A 16,826-nucleotide genomic window follows, 5' to 3' on the forward strand; every position below is an offset into this window, starting at 1 on the left:
ATCTTTGAAGAGCAGGAGAGATGCTTTGTGACCAAGATGGAGAGCTTTGTCCCTACGTTTAAAACCAAACCCAGGGCGTTGAAGCCGGCAGCAAATTCAGAAGGACTTGACCTCAGCACGGTGGATCCATGGGGATTGACTTGGAAAGAACTCAAGGGAACAGAAGCACGAAAAGAGAAAGGAAGGACTTAGAGGAGTTTGTCTGCGCCGTGGCGTTTGCACCGGGCGCTTGCAGACAGTGAGGTGCAGCAGAGCTCCCACATCAATGCCAGTTCAAACATTGGCAGTGCTATTGTTGGATCACTCTGTTTGCAAATGGGTCTTTTGGGTAGACGACCTCTTTCAGTGAAACTGCTGTGTCTACAACACTTCAGGCACTTTTCCTCAGCTCTGCTTTTTTTAGTGGTGCATGAGTAACAGAGGGGGAAGAAAATAAATCAGCAAATAGAGGATGTGAGGTGAGCAGAGTGGTCTAACTCACCCAAGAGAGCCACACATGCACACACACACACCCCTTTGCTTCTGGTTGGTTTGGGAAGGTTCCTGCAATGGGCTGCCTGAGTAAAATCAGACCTGTTTTGCTCAGGGAAAACACTCCAAGCTTCAGAAGAATGTACGAAAATAAGAGGTTTGTGGTTTTCTGGATGTGTGCAATGGGAGGCTGTGGGTGGGCCAAGTCATCCAGGCATGGAAAATGAGGGAAAACAATCTGGCAAAACACTGGGCAAAATATTTCCCTGTCCTCTGCATGAGATGCTCATCCAGCAGCACTTCCCTCCCCTTCAGGCCTGAGCTGATCCCCAGTCCTTGTGCGGGGGGAGCCTCTGTCTTTCCCTAATGTCAGGAGATTACTTCATTTGGTTGTGCTATTGGCTTAGAGGAGCTGGGTGGATCCTGACTGCTCCCCATTCCTCTCTGCAGCCTGTGTCACTCCTGGTGCTTGGCCATCCCCACCGCATCCTAGACTGGACCTGGAAAAGGTCCTTCCCCATTCTGTGCTGAGCTCTGGAGAAATCATTATTTCACAAATACTTTTTCCAGGGGTTTTGTTGGCTGAAAGAGTCAGTTCAGGCTGTGCAGGCTGGTTCCCTGTGGCTGGAGCACATCGCCCTTCTCCTTCAAGCTCGGGGAGCTGCTCGTAAGGGCTTCTTGTGCCTACGCTCAAAATTAATTAACTCAGCTCATTCTGGGTTACTCGAAATCACCTGCCTTCAGCTCCCAACTCCTTGGACATAAATCATGAGCTCCTTGCCTTGAGGAGAAGCTGTTCAGGTTTTGTGTTGGAAACTGCTAGCAAACGCAGCCTGTATTCCGTGTCAGTTTTGTTTTTATTGAAGAGAAGAGGATGTGGCTCATGGAACATGGAGAGACCCAGGCTGCCTTGGCATATGTTAAGTAGGAGCTTGTTTTTATTGCAGCCAGCTAATGAGATGGTACTTTGACAAATCACATAAACACTATTAGAGAAATGAAATTATTATCTAGCTGTTTATCATGAGTGGATTCAAGGTAAAGACTCTTGTGGAGGTAATCTCAAGGGATGGCTTTGAGGCAACACGTACCTAGTCCTTACGAAACCCTTATCTGTTTACCTGATGACTTGTTTTGTTTCCCCAACTCAAGGCTGTTAGCTGAGGTGACCTGGGCCGTTTCAGTCCAATTACTTCTGCTGGGGATGGATGCAGGGAGCTGGGATTTTTTAAGCTAAATTCATACGTATTGGAGGCAGCTTGCGGTCGTTTCGCAGTCATCTTTCCACTTCTGAAGAAGTGGACTCATTTTACTCCTCTCTTTGCGTCACAGTGCTCAGACTGGACCCTGTTGACCCCCTTTGGTGCTGGTTTCATCAGGGAAAAGTCACAAGAAGAGGCACTTCAGCTTGCATTTTGTCCTCTTAACTTGTTCTTTTGGGTGATGGTCATTGCAGGCAGTGAGGATTTGTCCCCCTGGCTTGTCTCAGCACTGCAGCTCCACAGCCAACCACTTGATTTTAGAGAGGAGCCCACCCTTCTTTCTGTTTGTACAGAGTTCTGTTTCTTTGGCCCCTTGGATGTTCTCCTTTATTTTGCAGCCTTTTTGTGCTTTCCAAGCCTCTGGTTCCACTGCAAGAGCCTGGAATGTGTGTTTTTTCCCTCCGTGAAGCTGTCACCTGGGTGTACAGCCCTTTCATTCCAGCTGGCTGTTCCATACCACACTGTACACACCACCCCAGCTCTCCAAAACCCTGCTGCTGTTGCTTTTGGCTGGAACAAACAACAATCCCTCCATCCAGAGCCCATGGAAGGCAATGGAAAAGTCTTCCTTGAGTCAAATCAACATCTTCCTTTCCAAACTGAAAGCCCTTGGCAGACACGGATGAGCTAATCTGTCCTGCTCAGCTGCAGCTTGCTGACAGCTGTTACTGCCATTGTACCAATGGGAAAGGGGAATAACTAACTGGTGTAGCATCGTGGGGAGAGCTTTTGCTGCTGAGCTGGCACGTCCCTGTCTCTCAGGACACGTGTCAGATCTGTCATCATCAGGTCAGGGTGCCAGGAGCATCCGGGCTCTAATGAGAGTCCCTGCCCTGCTCCAGCTCCATGTCCAGGCTGTCACCCATTGTCCCTAGTGCCTGTGGTTCGTCAGCAATCCATCTCTGGGTGCATCTTTTCTTGGTGCATTAGCATAAGAAAGACCTTTACAGGCTGTGTGGGCAAAGTCTCCAGCCTGGGTTGCCTTACAGCTCACATGAAACCATTAAGACGGTGCCTGTCTCTTCTAATACTGCTTCAGTGTTTTAATTGCCTGAACTGGGAGCTGCTGCTCCACTACTTAGTGGGGGGAACTTCACAGGGCTTTAATCATTTGCTAAAAAGCTTTCGGGCTTCATTACCATCTCATGGCTCTCAGTAATTGAGTGCCTGCGAGTTGAGAAGCCGTCAGAGAAATAACTCAGCCTCTGGATCGGGAAGTCCAGAGCTTTGCCCAGTGCAGGCAGGAAGCAATTAAACAAAGTGGAGCCCGTCAGGGTGCTGGCAGGAGCTGGCAGCCTGTGACCAGCTCCCCCGGGGTGCTCTGCTGGCAGGAGGGACAGAAGGTGGTTTGAAGCATGTCCAAAGGAGGGCAATGAAGCTGGTGAAGGGTCTCAAGCACAAATCTTGTGAGGAGGGGCTGAGGGAGCTAAGGATTGTTCAGCCTGGAGAAAAGGAGACTCAAGGAAGACCTTCTGACTCTCTAACACTCCCTGGAAGGAGGTTGCAGCCAGGTGAGGATTGGTCTCTTCTCCCAAGGGACAGCTGACAGGACAAGAGGAAATGGCCTCAAGCTGTGCCAGGGGAGGTTTGGGTTGAACATGAGGAACAGTTTTCTTCCCTGAAAGGGTTGTCAAGCCCAGGCTGCTCAGGGCAGTGGTGGAGTCTCCATCTCTGAAAGGGTTTCAAAGCCATGTAGATGTGGTGCTGACGGCCAGAGTTTGGTGGTGACCTGGCAATGCTGGGTTAATGGTCAGACTAGATGATCTTCAAGGTCTCTTTCAGCCAAAGCAATTAAGCAGTTCTATGATTATATGGCTGTACTGACTGCTGGCTGCTTTTCCTGTCTCAGCATAGTGTCCTGCTGGGGACAGCTGAGCCTGCTTTCCCCAGGCAGCCCAGCAGCGATGGCTTTCTGTGGTTTAGTGCTTGCTCTGTGCCATCTGCTCCCAGCTGGTCCCAGAGCCAATGTCCACCTCAACTGCACTCTGCAGTTTGGTCCTGCTCCGTGGGCTACACTGAGAAGGGGTGAGCAGCAAGGGACCTGGAGGAGTGCTGTGGGGATGGAGGGACTGAGGGAGCTGGGCTTGTTTAGACTGGAGAAGAGGAAGCTCAGGGGTGATCTTATTGCTGTGTACAACTACCTGAAGGGAGGCTGTAGCCAGGTGGGGTTGGTCTCTTCTCCCAGGCAACCAGCAACAGTCTCAAGCTGTGCCAGGGGAGGTCTAAGCTGGATGTTTAGGAGGATGTTCTTGACAGAGAGAGTGAATGGCATTGGAATGGGCTGCCCAGGGAGGTGGTGGAGTCACTGTCCCTGGAGGTGTTCAAGACAAGCCTGGATGAGGCACTTAGTGCCATGGTCTAGTTGACTGGACCAGGCTGGGTGCTAGGTTGGACTGGATGATCTTGGAGATCTCTTCCAACCTGGTTGATTCTATGATTCTGTGACTGCAGCAGGCAAGCTGAGAGGGATGGGGAGCTTTGGGAAGTCTGGGTTATGCTGAGATTAAGGTTTCTGAATCATCAGACGGCTCTGGTGGTGGAGCGCAGCTGAGAACTGTTTATTTCATAGCATGCAAGAGATGGTGCTAAAGGCTGGAAGAGGGAAGCCATCCATTGTCAGGCTGGTGAAAGGCCTGGAGAATAAATCCTACGAGGAGTGACTGAGTGAGCTGGAGATGTTTACTTTGAAAAATAGGAGGCTGAGGAGAGACCTCACTGCTGTCTACAGCTGCTTGAAAGGACATTGTGGAGAGGTTGGTGCTGGTCTCTTCTCACAGGTAAATAGTGATAGAACAAGAAGGATTGGCCTCAGGCTGTGACTGGGTAGGTTTAGACTGGAGTTTAAGTTGGGCATTAAGAAGCCTTCTTCAGGGAAAGGGTAGTTAAACACTGGAATGGACTGTCCAGGGAAGTGGTGGAGTCACCATCCCTGGAGGTGTTTAAGGAAAGATTTGATGTGGCACTTAGTGCCATGGACTAGTTGATGTGGTGGTGTTAAGTCATAGGCTGGACTTGATGTTCTCAGAGGTCTATTCCAGCCTTAATAATTCTGTGATTCTGTGACATTAGGAAACGTTTTTTCATGTCAACAGTGGTCAGGCATTGGAATGGGCTGCCCAGGGAGGTGATGGAGTCACCAACCCTGCATGTGTTTAGAAGTCATTTGGATGTGGTGCTTGGGGATATGGGTTAGGATGAATCTTGCAAAGCAGGGATATACAGTTGGACTTGATTATGCTGAGGGCCTTCCAACCTGTGATTCTGTCTCGTCTTGGGAGCCCCAGCAAATGCATCGGTACCAACCAGGCAGCATGGTGAGTGGCCAGGGAGTCACCACAGACTGGTGTATCACCACCAGCCACCAAGGTTTAGGCCATGGCTGGTGGCTTTAGGGCACCGTTGTGGAACCATATGCTCACCTGGGGCTGACCCAGTGCTCACCAGCAGCACTGGGCAGGCAGTTCTGCTGATGGGCACTTCGTATCCCCACTCCCACTGCTGCACTGGGAACGTGACTGCAGGGAGGTGATGGCTAATTGCTGCAGCGAGTCAAGGACTGTTTAAGCAGCTAATTAATTCCTCCTAATCAGCCCTTGATCTGTTGAAAACTGCATGGCATTATCTCCTCTGCTGCAACACCTTGATAATTCCTGTCTGAATGGCCTTCACGGAGAACATATTTAAATAAACTCAATAGAGATTTCAGACAGATAGCAACTATAATTACCAGCTTGTACAAATTAAACCGTGGTTTGTTCTGTTCTTTTTCTCCTACCTTGGCTGCCCAGAGATCCTGCTAATCGTGTTCCTGCTGCCAGTGGCACGCTGGTCCCTGGGGCATTTTCTGCACATGCCTTTGGAAATCCTGTGCCCGTGCCTGGTGCTGAAGTGGGCACACAGCGAGCCGGTGTTTCAGATGAGGCTGCACATGGGCACATGCCAGTCTGTGTCAAGGGCTTTGTGCTACGAGAGCTTTCCACACACCCCGCCTCGGGGCTGCCATGTATGGTACCAGCCCTGCAGTTTCCCCTCCTGTATCTCCTGAGGTTTGCAGTCTCCTAGAAAAGCAGAATTTTTCTCACCCAGGAGTGGCAGAAGCGCTCAGATGTTTGCCTTGAGTGGCCTCAGGAGCCTAGACTGGAGCTTTCAGCCTGACCACAGTGTTCAGCCAGCGCTGTTGGCTCTTCCCTACCAGCATGTTGGCAATAAACCATCTGTGCTGAGTGCTGCTGGCTGCAGAGGGGCTGAAGCACGCTTCGTTAAGAGGGATAAGGTCAGGCCACTCTCATTTCCTCCACGGTCACTTGGGGCAGCCAGAGAGGCTGGCTCCTCTGGCACTCAGCAAAGGTCAGCCAGCCTCGGCGCTCACGGAAGGGCTGTGGATGTGCATTTACACTGCCTTGCCTCTGCTTTGGCTCTGCTTCAGCTCTGCTTCCCTGCTCGCTCCCAGGAGCACCACAGGCAGAGTTTGGATGCTCAGGTGTTATCCTGTGCCCTCCTGCCTTTTGGATAAAGGTTGTTTTCCAGCACCCAAGCAGAGACAGAGAGCAGAGAATGGCATTTAATGAAGGATTCCAGGGAATCAGAAAGGAAAAACGTTTTTTTTTCCTTTCTGTCATTTCCTAGGGCAGTGCCTCTGGTCCTTGTAGGTGAAATAAAAGTAACATCAAGTTTCCTGTCCTTACCTTGTGTCACAACCTACATGGGTCATGTCTCTGGTAGAAGATGGTCACATGGAGCCATCCAAGTCCAGAGTCAGGGTTTCTCCTGCATCAGCACTCTCAGGAGGACACTGGGAGATGCTGAGCTGGTGGGGAAGGTTAAAGACTGCTCAGGTTGGTTTTGTCTGAAGGTTTTTAAGAATTTGAGCTGAATCATTTGTGCATCCAGGGCTCACCCTAAACATGTGCATCCTCTTGGTACTGAGGTGCAAACGTTCTCCAGGAAGCTGGTTGTTCTTCCTTTGGGCTTTTCATGGAATTCCTGACTTTTGGATCCCTCAATGAGTTGTTTCCTAGACCCCACATGATGAGGCAAAATCCTTCACTGTGGCAAATACTGAGACAGGTATGGTGAAGATAGCACATCTTATTCACTGTCACCTTTTCTACAGCCCAGACTTGGGCACTGAACATTTTTATGCCAACTATTTGGCCAGGGTGAGAGCATCTCACAGATTCACAGGTCGGAAGGGATCCTCAAAGTTCATCTTGCCCAACCTCCCTGCAGTGAGCAAGGATACTTCCAACTAAATCAGACTGCCCAGGGCCACATCAAGTCTGATCTGGAATGCATCCGGGGTCTGGGCCTCAACCTCAGCCACATCCCTGTACACCCTGGGATGCAGGCACAGCCCTGCCACCTTGCTCCTTGGAGAGCTGGGAAGCAGACACTCACCTCAATCCTCCAGTGCCTCAAGGTCCCTTGGGTTGAAGGAACTGCTGGTCCACCCCAACTTCACTGCAAGGCTAAATTCACTGGTGCCCACACAGTCTTGTTTGGATAGGATTGGGAGATGTGAGGACATGGACCAGCTGATTAGCATCAAGATGCAAAACACCTCTCAGAGCTGAGCCTTTGTGCTGTCTGGTTTCATTCCCCATCTCTGGGGCAAGCCAGATGTAGAAATGGAGTCATGTGAAACATCACAAAGTCTCTATTTCAGAGCTGGGGTTGAGCAAATTCAAATAGAGCACACTCAAAAGGCAGCTTCCCTGGATGGCAGACAAAAAGAATCAATTTCCTCCAAACAAATACTAAATATTAATGAGAGGCAATGGTCTGCCACGCACCCAGAGCTGCAAAGAGCATCTCCCATTGATCAGCCACAGAGACAGGTTCATGGGATGAAATTGATTTTCAAATGGTTCTTTGTGGCCCTTCTCAAGGTGGCTGAGGGAGGTTTGCCTACCTCTCTCCCCCTCTCCCCCCAAAAAATAAGGGAGAAGAAAACCCATTCTGCATGAGGGCAGCCACCAGGGATGTGCGGCGGTGCTTTTGCGTTTGTTTACGCGCTTGCCTGGCTGACTGGGGAGGTGGCTGGGGCTTGTTACATAGAAACCAGCCCTGAATTTACGTCGAGGAGGAGGTGATCCCTGGGAACATCAGCCCCTGGCGAGTGCTGAAGTGGCCTGCCAAAGGCAGAACATGGGACCCAAGAGCACTGCCAGGCTTTGCAGCCACATCCGCTCATTGATTTATTTCAACAAGGAGCATTGGGGGAAACATTATAACAATTACTTACAGCCCTCACCAAGTATCCTAAAGTGAAAGCAGAGGGCTGGGAGCTTTGGAAAAAGGAGCTTTGAATTGCTGTGACCATTGGGGAAGTCAGAAAACTTTGTATACTCTCTTTCCAATCTCAGAGATGGGAAGCAAAATGAGAAAACTCCCTTCCCTCCCTCGCCAGGACACACAGCTGTGGTGTGGGGGCTTTTCTCTTCCATGCTGTGCTCACCCACGGGCAGCACGGTGCCAGCTAGAACTGGGAGGGCAAACAGCACACTGGAAATGCCTGCAGGCCTCGGTCTCAGCCCTGCTGCATCCTGCACATGGTCGAGGAGGATGCTACAAGCATTTCACATCCGTTAGGCAGTAAATAATAATGATGATAATACGTCAGCTTATGATTTTATGGAACCATCAAAGCAGCTGCGTAGCCACGGGTCAAAAGGGAGCTAATATTAGCTAGAAATGACTAAAATTAGAAAATTAGAACTGAGCCAGAACTAATTAGTTGTTCAAGGAATAGAACCAGAATGGGAACAAATTAATTGTTGCTGAAATACCACCATGAGGCCTGGCGGGTGCCTCTGCTTCCAGCCCCACGTAGCCTCCTGCTCTGCTTTCCTCACGATGAGCCCCGTGTGGGCTCCACACAGAGCCCAGGATCCCATCTGAAGGCTCTGACAGCTAAATAAAAGTTGGCATCTCAGTCCCAGCCAGGGAATCAGCAGCAACATGATGCAGCATGAGCTGGGCTGTGCTGGGAGTGATCCTAATGCATCCTTTTACCTCCCTGCGCTCCATGGCTACCCAGGTGGTCCTTTCTAAAGGTGAGAGTAATTATGAGTCCACCTCTATGGCTCCCAACACCACAGGGAGTTCTCCCCTTTGATCCTGGCAGTGCTGCCTTCTCTTTTAGCTTCGTCCCTGCCACTGGCTGAGATGCTCTGTGAAGCTCTCGAAGCGAGCCAGGAGCTGCCATCCGTGCAAACACCGCCAGAATAACTTCCAGGGAATTCAGAAGTTGGTGCAGATAACTGGCACGTGGCTGCATTTTTCCATCTGTGGCTCAGTCACCTGTATGGTCACTTCTTTCTACTTCCCAAGGGTGGTACCTCACCCTGTATTTCGTTTTCCGCTCTCTCAGCGCTCAAGCAGCAGCTCCCATTTTAGCAGCAGCGTGACGCACGGTGTTTTAAATTCAATTTAGAATACAAACTATTTATACCAGCCAGGAAAAGGCAGTGAAGCAGCTCTCTCTGTCATGAGTGGATTTGTAATTTCAGAGCAATCATTGCATAACTAATTGAATCAGCTCTCAGCATGTGAAATCAGTACCCTGCTTATCAGAGGTTTTCATCGTTCTCCCCTCCTGAAGGCTGCAGTCCCCTTCCACCAGCAGCACTTTGTGCTTCTGCATCAGCCTGAGAGGACATTGGGAGCTGCAGAGCTGCCTTTCTCTGCTCAGACAGAGCCAATAAATTACCAAATGCATTCAGAGCAGATGAATAGCTGGGTTCCAAGTGCCCCCTAAAAGCTGCCCAGGCTCCACGCGGGGGAGTGAAGTGCATCCGAAGCTAATGAAGTGCCAGCCGTGTCTGAGAAGCAAATTGGTGCTGAGATGTTCTGCTGACTCCTACCTCCCGCTTCATTGCCCAGGTGTCCTCTACTCAGCTGGAGTTCAGGGTCTGATCCAAACCTCAGGCTTGGCACCTGAAAATGGAGCCTAAAAGAGACAATAAACGCAGCAACAGCTTTTTGAGGGACTTGGGAAAGGTAGAAAATCAGAGTGTCTGTAAGGACTTGATCTTAAAGGTGTTTTCTGACCCAAACTGTTCTATGATTTGCATCAGTCTGGGAGTGAGTGCCCTGGATTTGGTGAGTTGGGTGGATTTTGGGAGCAGCTCCATCTGTCTGCGTGCATCAGCCTTCTAGGATGAGAGGACATCTCAGCTGCAAGGTGTTTTGGGCAGGGGCCCATCAGCTTCTGCAGGACATAGAGCTTCAAATGGCAGCCAGAGAAAAGCACCTTGATGCCAATGCATCCCTGGAGATGAGATGCTGCTTGCATCCGTGTGAGTTCTGGGCTGTCACCAGCATGTTGGATGGGTGGTATGGAGACAGCCACGTGGGGATGGATGAAGAGTGCAGATGTGCCCTTAGTGACTGCAGTCACTGAGTGCTGACAAAGGCCAGCTCGTTCAGTCTGTACAAGTGGAAGCAATTCTCTTGGACAAGTTGGCAGGTTGTGTCTGAGGGAAGCTTGGGGGAGGGCTTGTGAACTTTTCTGGATGTGCACAGGGAAGGGTTCTTCCTGCCAAATACGATCCCTATGGCTGGATGCAAGAGATGACAGAGATAAATAATGAGAATTGGGTGTCCCTGTGGTCCATCCTTTACTCAGGGATCTGGTATCCTTCTAGGAGAGCAATACTGTGCTCCACAGCAGGGGTCTGTTGGCTTTGATTGCCTGAGGACAGCCTTAGCAATGATCTCAGCCTTGCTGGACACACAAGTGATGTGTGGGGTGTTTCTTGCCATGAGCCTGTGCTTCGGTGCTGCTGGCTGGCCTGGTGTGCAAGGATACATGTAATGAAACCAGTAGCAGGGGCTGGCATGGGTAGGACAAGGCTTCATCTCCAGGCTTTGTTTAAGCCACAGAGTCAGAGAATTGTTTTGGTTGCAAGAGGCCTTTAAGACCATTGAGTCCAGCCTTAAAGCTAGCACTGCCAGGTTGCCACTGAACCATGTCTGTCAGCACCATCTCTGCATGGCTTTTAAATCCCTCCAGGGATAGGGACTACACCACTGCCCTGAGGAGCCTGTGACAGGCCTTGGGAACTCTTTCAGGGAAAAAAATATTTCTTATGGTCAACCTGAACCTCGTCTGGCACAACCTGAGCCATTTCCTCTTGTCCTGTCACTTGCTCCTTGGGAAAATAAACTGACCCCCACCTGGCTCCAACCTCCTTTCAGAGAATTGTAAAGAGTGAGAAGGTCAGCCCTTAGCCTCCACATTTCCACGTTGAACAACCCCAGTTCCCTCAGCCACTCTTCACTAGACTTGTTCTCTAGACCCTTCACTAGCTTTGTTGCTCCTCTTTGGACATGGTTCAGCACCTCAGTGTCCTTTGTGTAGTGAGGGACCATGTCCCATCAGTGGCCTCCACTTTCCTTCCCCACAAAGCCATTGTGGGGCCAAGGCTATAGGATTCACACTCCTGGGGTAGCATATCCCCAGGCACCTCCAACCACCCACTTTGTTTTCTGTTGTTTCTTCAGGTAGCCAGGTGGGAGCACAGAACGCGAGCACTCAGCCGACTCTTCGGCTCTCCACATGCTGCCTGCTACTGCCTGGGCATCGTCATCCTGATACTTAACTGCGTGCGGAGCCATTGGTAAGGAGCCAACCCTGCTGCAAAGCAATGTCCCTAGGTGTAGGGGGGTGAGGGATGTTTGTTCTGCAGTGCTGGAGGTGTTCAAAAACCACCACAAAAGTGATCAGGGGTCTGGAACACCTCTGCTACAAGGACAGGCTAAGAGAGCTGGGATTGCTTGGTCTAGAGAAGGGAAGACTTCAGGGAGACCTAATAGCAGCCTGCCAGTACCTGAAGTGAGCTACAAGAAGGCTGCAGAGGGACTGTTTGCAAAGGACTGCAGTGACAGGATGAGGGACTGTGGTTTGAAATGAGAGAAAAGGAGATTTAGATTGGATGTTAGGAACAAGTTCTTTACCACGAGGGTGGGGGCACAGTGGAACAGGTTGCCTAGGGAGGTCGTTGAGGCCCCATCCCTGAAGCTATTCAAGGTCAGGCTGGGCAAGGCTCTGAAAAACCTGCTCTGGTTGCAGATGTCCCTGCTGACTGCAGGGGAGTTGGCCTAGATGACCTTTGGGGGTCCCTTCCATTCCAAACACATGATTCCATGATTCTATGGTTGGACTTGATGATCGCAGAGGTCTTTTCTAACCTTAATGATTTCATGATTCTATCCACCCCCGGTGTTTTGCTTTTACATGATTGGATACCTTCAGCCAGCAGCAGATTTCCTCTAGGGCTTGTAATAAAGATGAGGGACGCAGCAACATGACCAAAACCTTCAGTGTCAAGAGCTGTTGAGTGTGGCAGGTTTCAGGTTTTCTCGCTCTGCTCTCTGAGGGCAGCTTCCCCAGCGTCCCAGGTGACAGGAGGGCTCTCTGCACAGGATGGATCATGTATAACAGGCAGATCCTTTCATTTTCTCAGAAAAATCACAAACAAAATTAAACCTGCTTTTAAGGAGCTGCAGTTTCCTGTGTAGAAGAGCAGGATTATCTGTGCACTTAGCAAGCAGTCTCTTGAAACTCTTATCTGCAATCTCTTTAAATACCACCTGCACTAGCTCAGAGTGTTGTGTGACTGATGCTCTGCACACCATGGGAATACGTCCTTTGACGTTCTGAGTGCAGCAGAGAGCTTTGCTGCAGAAGATTTCCTCAATGCCAGCCATTTATCCACGATCTGGTAGGTTTTATCTTCCACGTTGTTAGGAGAGACAGAGTCTCTTACTGAATTCCCAGATTCAATTATGCCAGGGTCAGAGCTAATGGCTTGTTTAGTACTTTGGGTAATTTCCCAGGCGAAGAGATCTCAGGTTGGAATGTGCACATGTATTTAAGAGCTTTGCCTTCCTGGAAGTGACACCAAGACCTGCTCCTGCCCTTCTGCATTTGTCCTGGCTACTGCTTATTGCAGAAGCTGCAAGGAGGCGTGCAGTGAATGGGGCTGTAATTGAGTGCAGGCAGTGCAGAGGGCATGTGTGTGCTCTGCTGATGTCTCGGCGACACAAGGGGCTGGGGAATGTCTCTGGTCGCCTGCACAAACGTTGTCTGGGAAGCAGTGCAGAGCCTTGAGCCTGTCTTTAATTAAAAACGCAGCTGATGGAAGGACTCTCTCTGTTCCCAGTGGTCCTGCTGGCTCCTGGGTCAGCACAGCTCGCTGGGTCACAGCAAGGCACAGATGGGGAACTGCTGGGAGAGCCAAAGAGGACCTATCTGCCCCCCAGCACTACATTCACCTGGTCTGTGCCGTACCAGGCCTTGCATCTGTGGCCATGCAGGCTCTGCTCTGTGTCATGAGTTTGTGAGTGCTGTGAGCCTTGTTGTGGGGTGACTCCGCCTGTGCAACCCATGAGGCAGGCTGAGGAGACAACAAGGTCAACCCAGGGGGTAGAAAAACCCCATCTGGATCTTGATTTTGGAGGAAAGGCTCTAGAAGATGGGTCAGCTCACCCCTGGCAGAGCTTGGAAGAGATACCAGCCTGCTACACTTGCCAGCCCATCTGATGGGTCAAGGCCATTTGAGGTGATTGCAGTGTGAAGTTTATTTTGCTCATGTGTTTTAACATGGTTGGGTTACTCCCTTGCCTTTCCTTGGCACTGAAGCTGGCATGAGTGATGGCTAACAGGCTTTGGAAGTCGTTCAAGCAAGGCAAGCCCTTAACTATGGAAGTGATGGGATGGTTTCAGGGTGGCCATCAGAGCAGCAACTGTTGAAGTTGCCTTGAAAGACACTAGGGACACTTTTCTGCCTCCATTCCCAGCTCAACAAGCCTTCCAGGGCTGCCCTAGGGGAGATGAGGGTCATACTGGTCCATGGGTCATACAACACCGTCACTGTCATTTCATTACCAACATGGATTGGACATTAGGAATATTGGACACTAGGAAAAATTTATTTCCTGCAAGCATTGGAACAGGCTGCCTGGAGAGGTGGTGGAGTTACCATCCCAGGAGGTGTTTAAGAAATGTATGGACATGGCACTTGGGAACAGGGTTTAATGGCCATGGTGGTTGTTGGGTTGACGGCTGCGCTCGATGACCTTAGAGGTCTTTTCCAACCAGAACAATTCTATGATTTGTGATGCCAGGAGGAACATACCTTGCCCACTCTTGTTATTTCACTCCTCCCTCTGTTCTGTTTTCTGAGTCACTTGTACTGCAGCACACGGGTGGCTTTCCACTCCTTGGCCCCGTGAAGGCAATCCAGCCGGCAAAGCACAAGCTGTGCCATGCGCTTCGGTGGTCGAAGCTGCTTGTGCAGAGCCTGTTGGCTGCTGATAGCAAGCAAAAAAGCAGCCTCGGGGGGCCCCTCCACCCCCAGTGCTGTAATCCAGCCTTCAAAGCTCCTCTCTGCGTGCTCTGGAGACTTTTTTTTTCCGTGGGTGGGGGCTGCCAGGGAGCAATTGAAGCCCACAGGATGTCTCTTTTGTTTTTAAAATCCTGCTTCCTTTCTGCAGCAGGATTTCTAAAGGCTCCAAACTGGGGGCGGAGGGGAGGGCAGAGCAGACAGAAACTTTGTGAGTGGGCTGGTAACACGGCTGAAAGCACCTGGGAGCTGAGCTGTGTGGCTGCTTCATTGCCCGGCCCACGCAGGGCTCTCCGCTGTGATCCTGTCCCCAGTTCAGCACCAACGTCTCTGCCGTGGTCCTCTCTTCAGTTCAGCACTGAGCTTTCTGCTGTGATGTTATCCCCAGTTCAGTGGCAGGATCTCTGCTGTGATCCTGTCTCCAGTTCGATGCTGGAGTCTCTGCCATGGTTCTGGCTCCAGTTCAGTGCCAGGGCCTCTGCCATGGTTCAGTGCCCAGTTCAGCACCATGGCCTCTGCTGTGGTCTTGTCCCCAGTTAAGCACTGGAGTCTCTGCCATGATCCAGTCCTCAATTCAGTGCTGTGGTCTCTGCTGTGGTCTCTACTGTGGTCCTGTCCTCAGTTCAGCACTGGGATCTCTGCCACAGTCCTGTCCCCTGTTCAGCACCATCATGATCTCATGCAGGCTTTGCTCCAGAGAGTGTAAGGAGAAATGCCTTGTGCTCAATTAAGCAATTAGGTGCTTCCCAGCTCAGAGCTTCATTATTAGCCTTAGCTCGCTTCTGAGAAGCAATCCAGAATGACCTGTGACCAGGGGGGACCTGCTTAGTCAACTGCACAAGACAAGCATCCTTAATTGCCTCTGTGCAATGATTATTTTCATTACAGTCATGCTCTTTCTGCAAAGAAGAGAGAAACTTCCATCACCAAGGCTCTTATCTGTGAAAACAATTCCTGAACTTTTGAACCATCCACACTGCCTGTGCTACCCCAGTGGTTTCTGACTTATCTATGTGACGTGGGACGTGACAACCTTCACTGTCCTCCAGACTGAGGTCCAGTCTTGCTCTCTCTGGCCTTATCATGTTGTTGATATCTTTCCCTGCGTTAGCTCTGTGGTTAGCTGTTGATGCTGCCTCAGAGCTCTTTTCACACTCTGGCAAACTCCCCACTTGAGGGCAGGTGGTTTTGTATGCAGGGAGCATCTGAACTGCCCACCTTAAGGGGGTTTGTCTGAGCTGTGAAAGCAGCACCCTGATGGCTGGCAGATGGAAGGATCTTGGGACACCCAAGACTATAATACCTCAAGAGGGAGAGAGCCCTGCAGTGCCTTTGGCAGTGTGCTCATTGAGTGCTTCGCTGCTAGCTGGCACAAAGTCCTTCCTTGATGCCACCCGCTAGATATTGCTTCCTGCCTGAACGGGCTTCTTGCTTGGAGCTAATGCTTCCAGGAAAATGAATCAAGCCTGGGATGTGATTTTGCACAGGGAAGGGGCTGTTTGTCAACTCATTCTGGGTGTCGTCTCAAAGCATGAGGAGGAAATGAAGGTTATCAGAAGCAGCATGGATTCACCAAGGGGAAGGCATGTCTGACTAATCTGACAGCCTTCTATCAGGGTATGACTCCATGGATAGATGAGGGGAGGGCAGTGGTTGTTGTCTACCTTGACTTCAGCAAGGCTCTCAGCAGTCTCCCACAGCTTCCTCATGGGCAAGCTTAGGAGATGAATGGACAGTGGGGTGGACAAGAGGTAATGGGCACAAACTTGAACATCAGAAGCTCCATCTAAATGTGAAGAGGAATGCTTTACTTTGAGGGTGGTGGAGCACTGGAGCAGGCTGCCCAGAGATGTGGTGGAGTCTCCATCTCTGGAGTCATTCAAAACCTGCCTGAATGCCATCTTGTGCAGCCTGCTCTGGGTGCATCTGCTCTGGCACAGGGGATGGACTAGACAATTTCCAGAGGTGCCTTCCAACCCCTATTGAATATTCTGTGATTCTGTGGTTGCTGCCTGGTTGTGCCTCTGGTGTTCCCCTCACCGTTATTCAATGTTGTGAGCCCCACCAGCGAGCACAGAGCAAACAGCATCCATCCAAGAACCCTGTGGTCTTTTGTGCAGAAGTGACCAAATTCAGTGATGGGAATCAAGCATGGCCTGAAGGAGATGATGTCCCCTCCAAGCCACACTTCCAGCAATCTCTGATGGCTGTCTGGGAAAAGCCCTGGTCAGACAACAGCACCTTATTGCTCCGCCAACATGGCTGCTGGGCACTTGGATAAGGAAACCCAGCAGCTGAGATGCAAAACCGCAGAGAGAAGCTGCCACAGCCCCCAAGTGACCTAAATAAGATGCACAGTGGTGCTGGCAGAAAAGCAGAGTCATTACTGGCAAAAGAAGCTGTGAGGATGATGACCGGGCTAGCAATTGCTAGAGGTACCAGCAGGGCCATTTGAATGTCGTTGGGGTTGCTTGTTTGCAATGAACAACATCTTTTGTTGCAGCCCTGCTGCTGGGCACCGCCTGATGCTTTCACCCTCCTTTTAGTGAGACGAACAAAACCCCTCAGGCACAGGGGCCAGGCCGACGTCCTGCCTGGAGAACTGGCACCTTGCAGCGGCGGCTGCTGCCTCCCCAACCTTGGCTGCCTGCACCACCGCTGCTTCCTCGCTGCCTGCCAGCGCTTGGCCCAATTCTACCCCAATTGCAGTTGCCAGCCCCAGTTTCCAGGCTGGTGTTTGGGA

General features: G+C 50.8%; 1 protein-coding gene across 5 annotated transcripts in view; it reads left to right on the forward strand.

Moving 5' to 3' along the window:
- Positions 1-16,826, forward strand: part of PEMT (phosphatidylethanolamine N-methyltransferase) — an 86,376-nt gene that overhangs the window by 44,510 nt on the left and 25,040 nt on the right. For all 5 annotated transcript variants that reach the window (XM_064153567.1, XM_064153566.1, XM_064153565.1 and 2 more), the window contains exon 3: positions 11,241-11,356. In XM_064153567.1, the coding sequence (XP_064009637.1) occupies positions 11,241-11,356 (116 nt within the window). The remainder of the gene's footprint in view (positions 1-11,240; positions 11,357-16,826) is intronic.

Source organism: Pogoniulus pusillus, chromosome 13 (assembly GCF_015220805.1).
Source record: "Pogoniulus pusillus isolate bPogPus1 chromosome 13, bPogPus1.pri, whole genome shotgun sequence".
Classification (NCBI taxonomy): Eukaryota; Metazoa; Chordata; class Aves; order Piciformes; family Lybiidae; genus Pogoniulus; species Pogoniulus pusillus.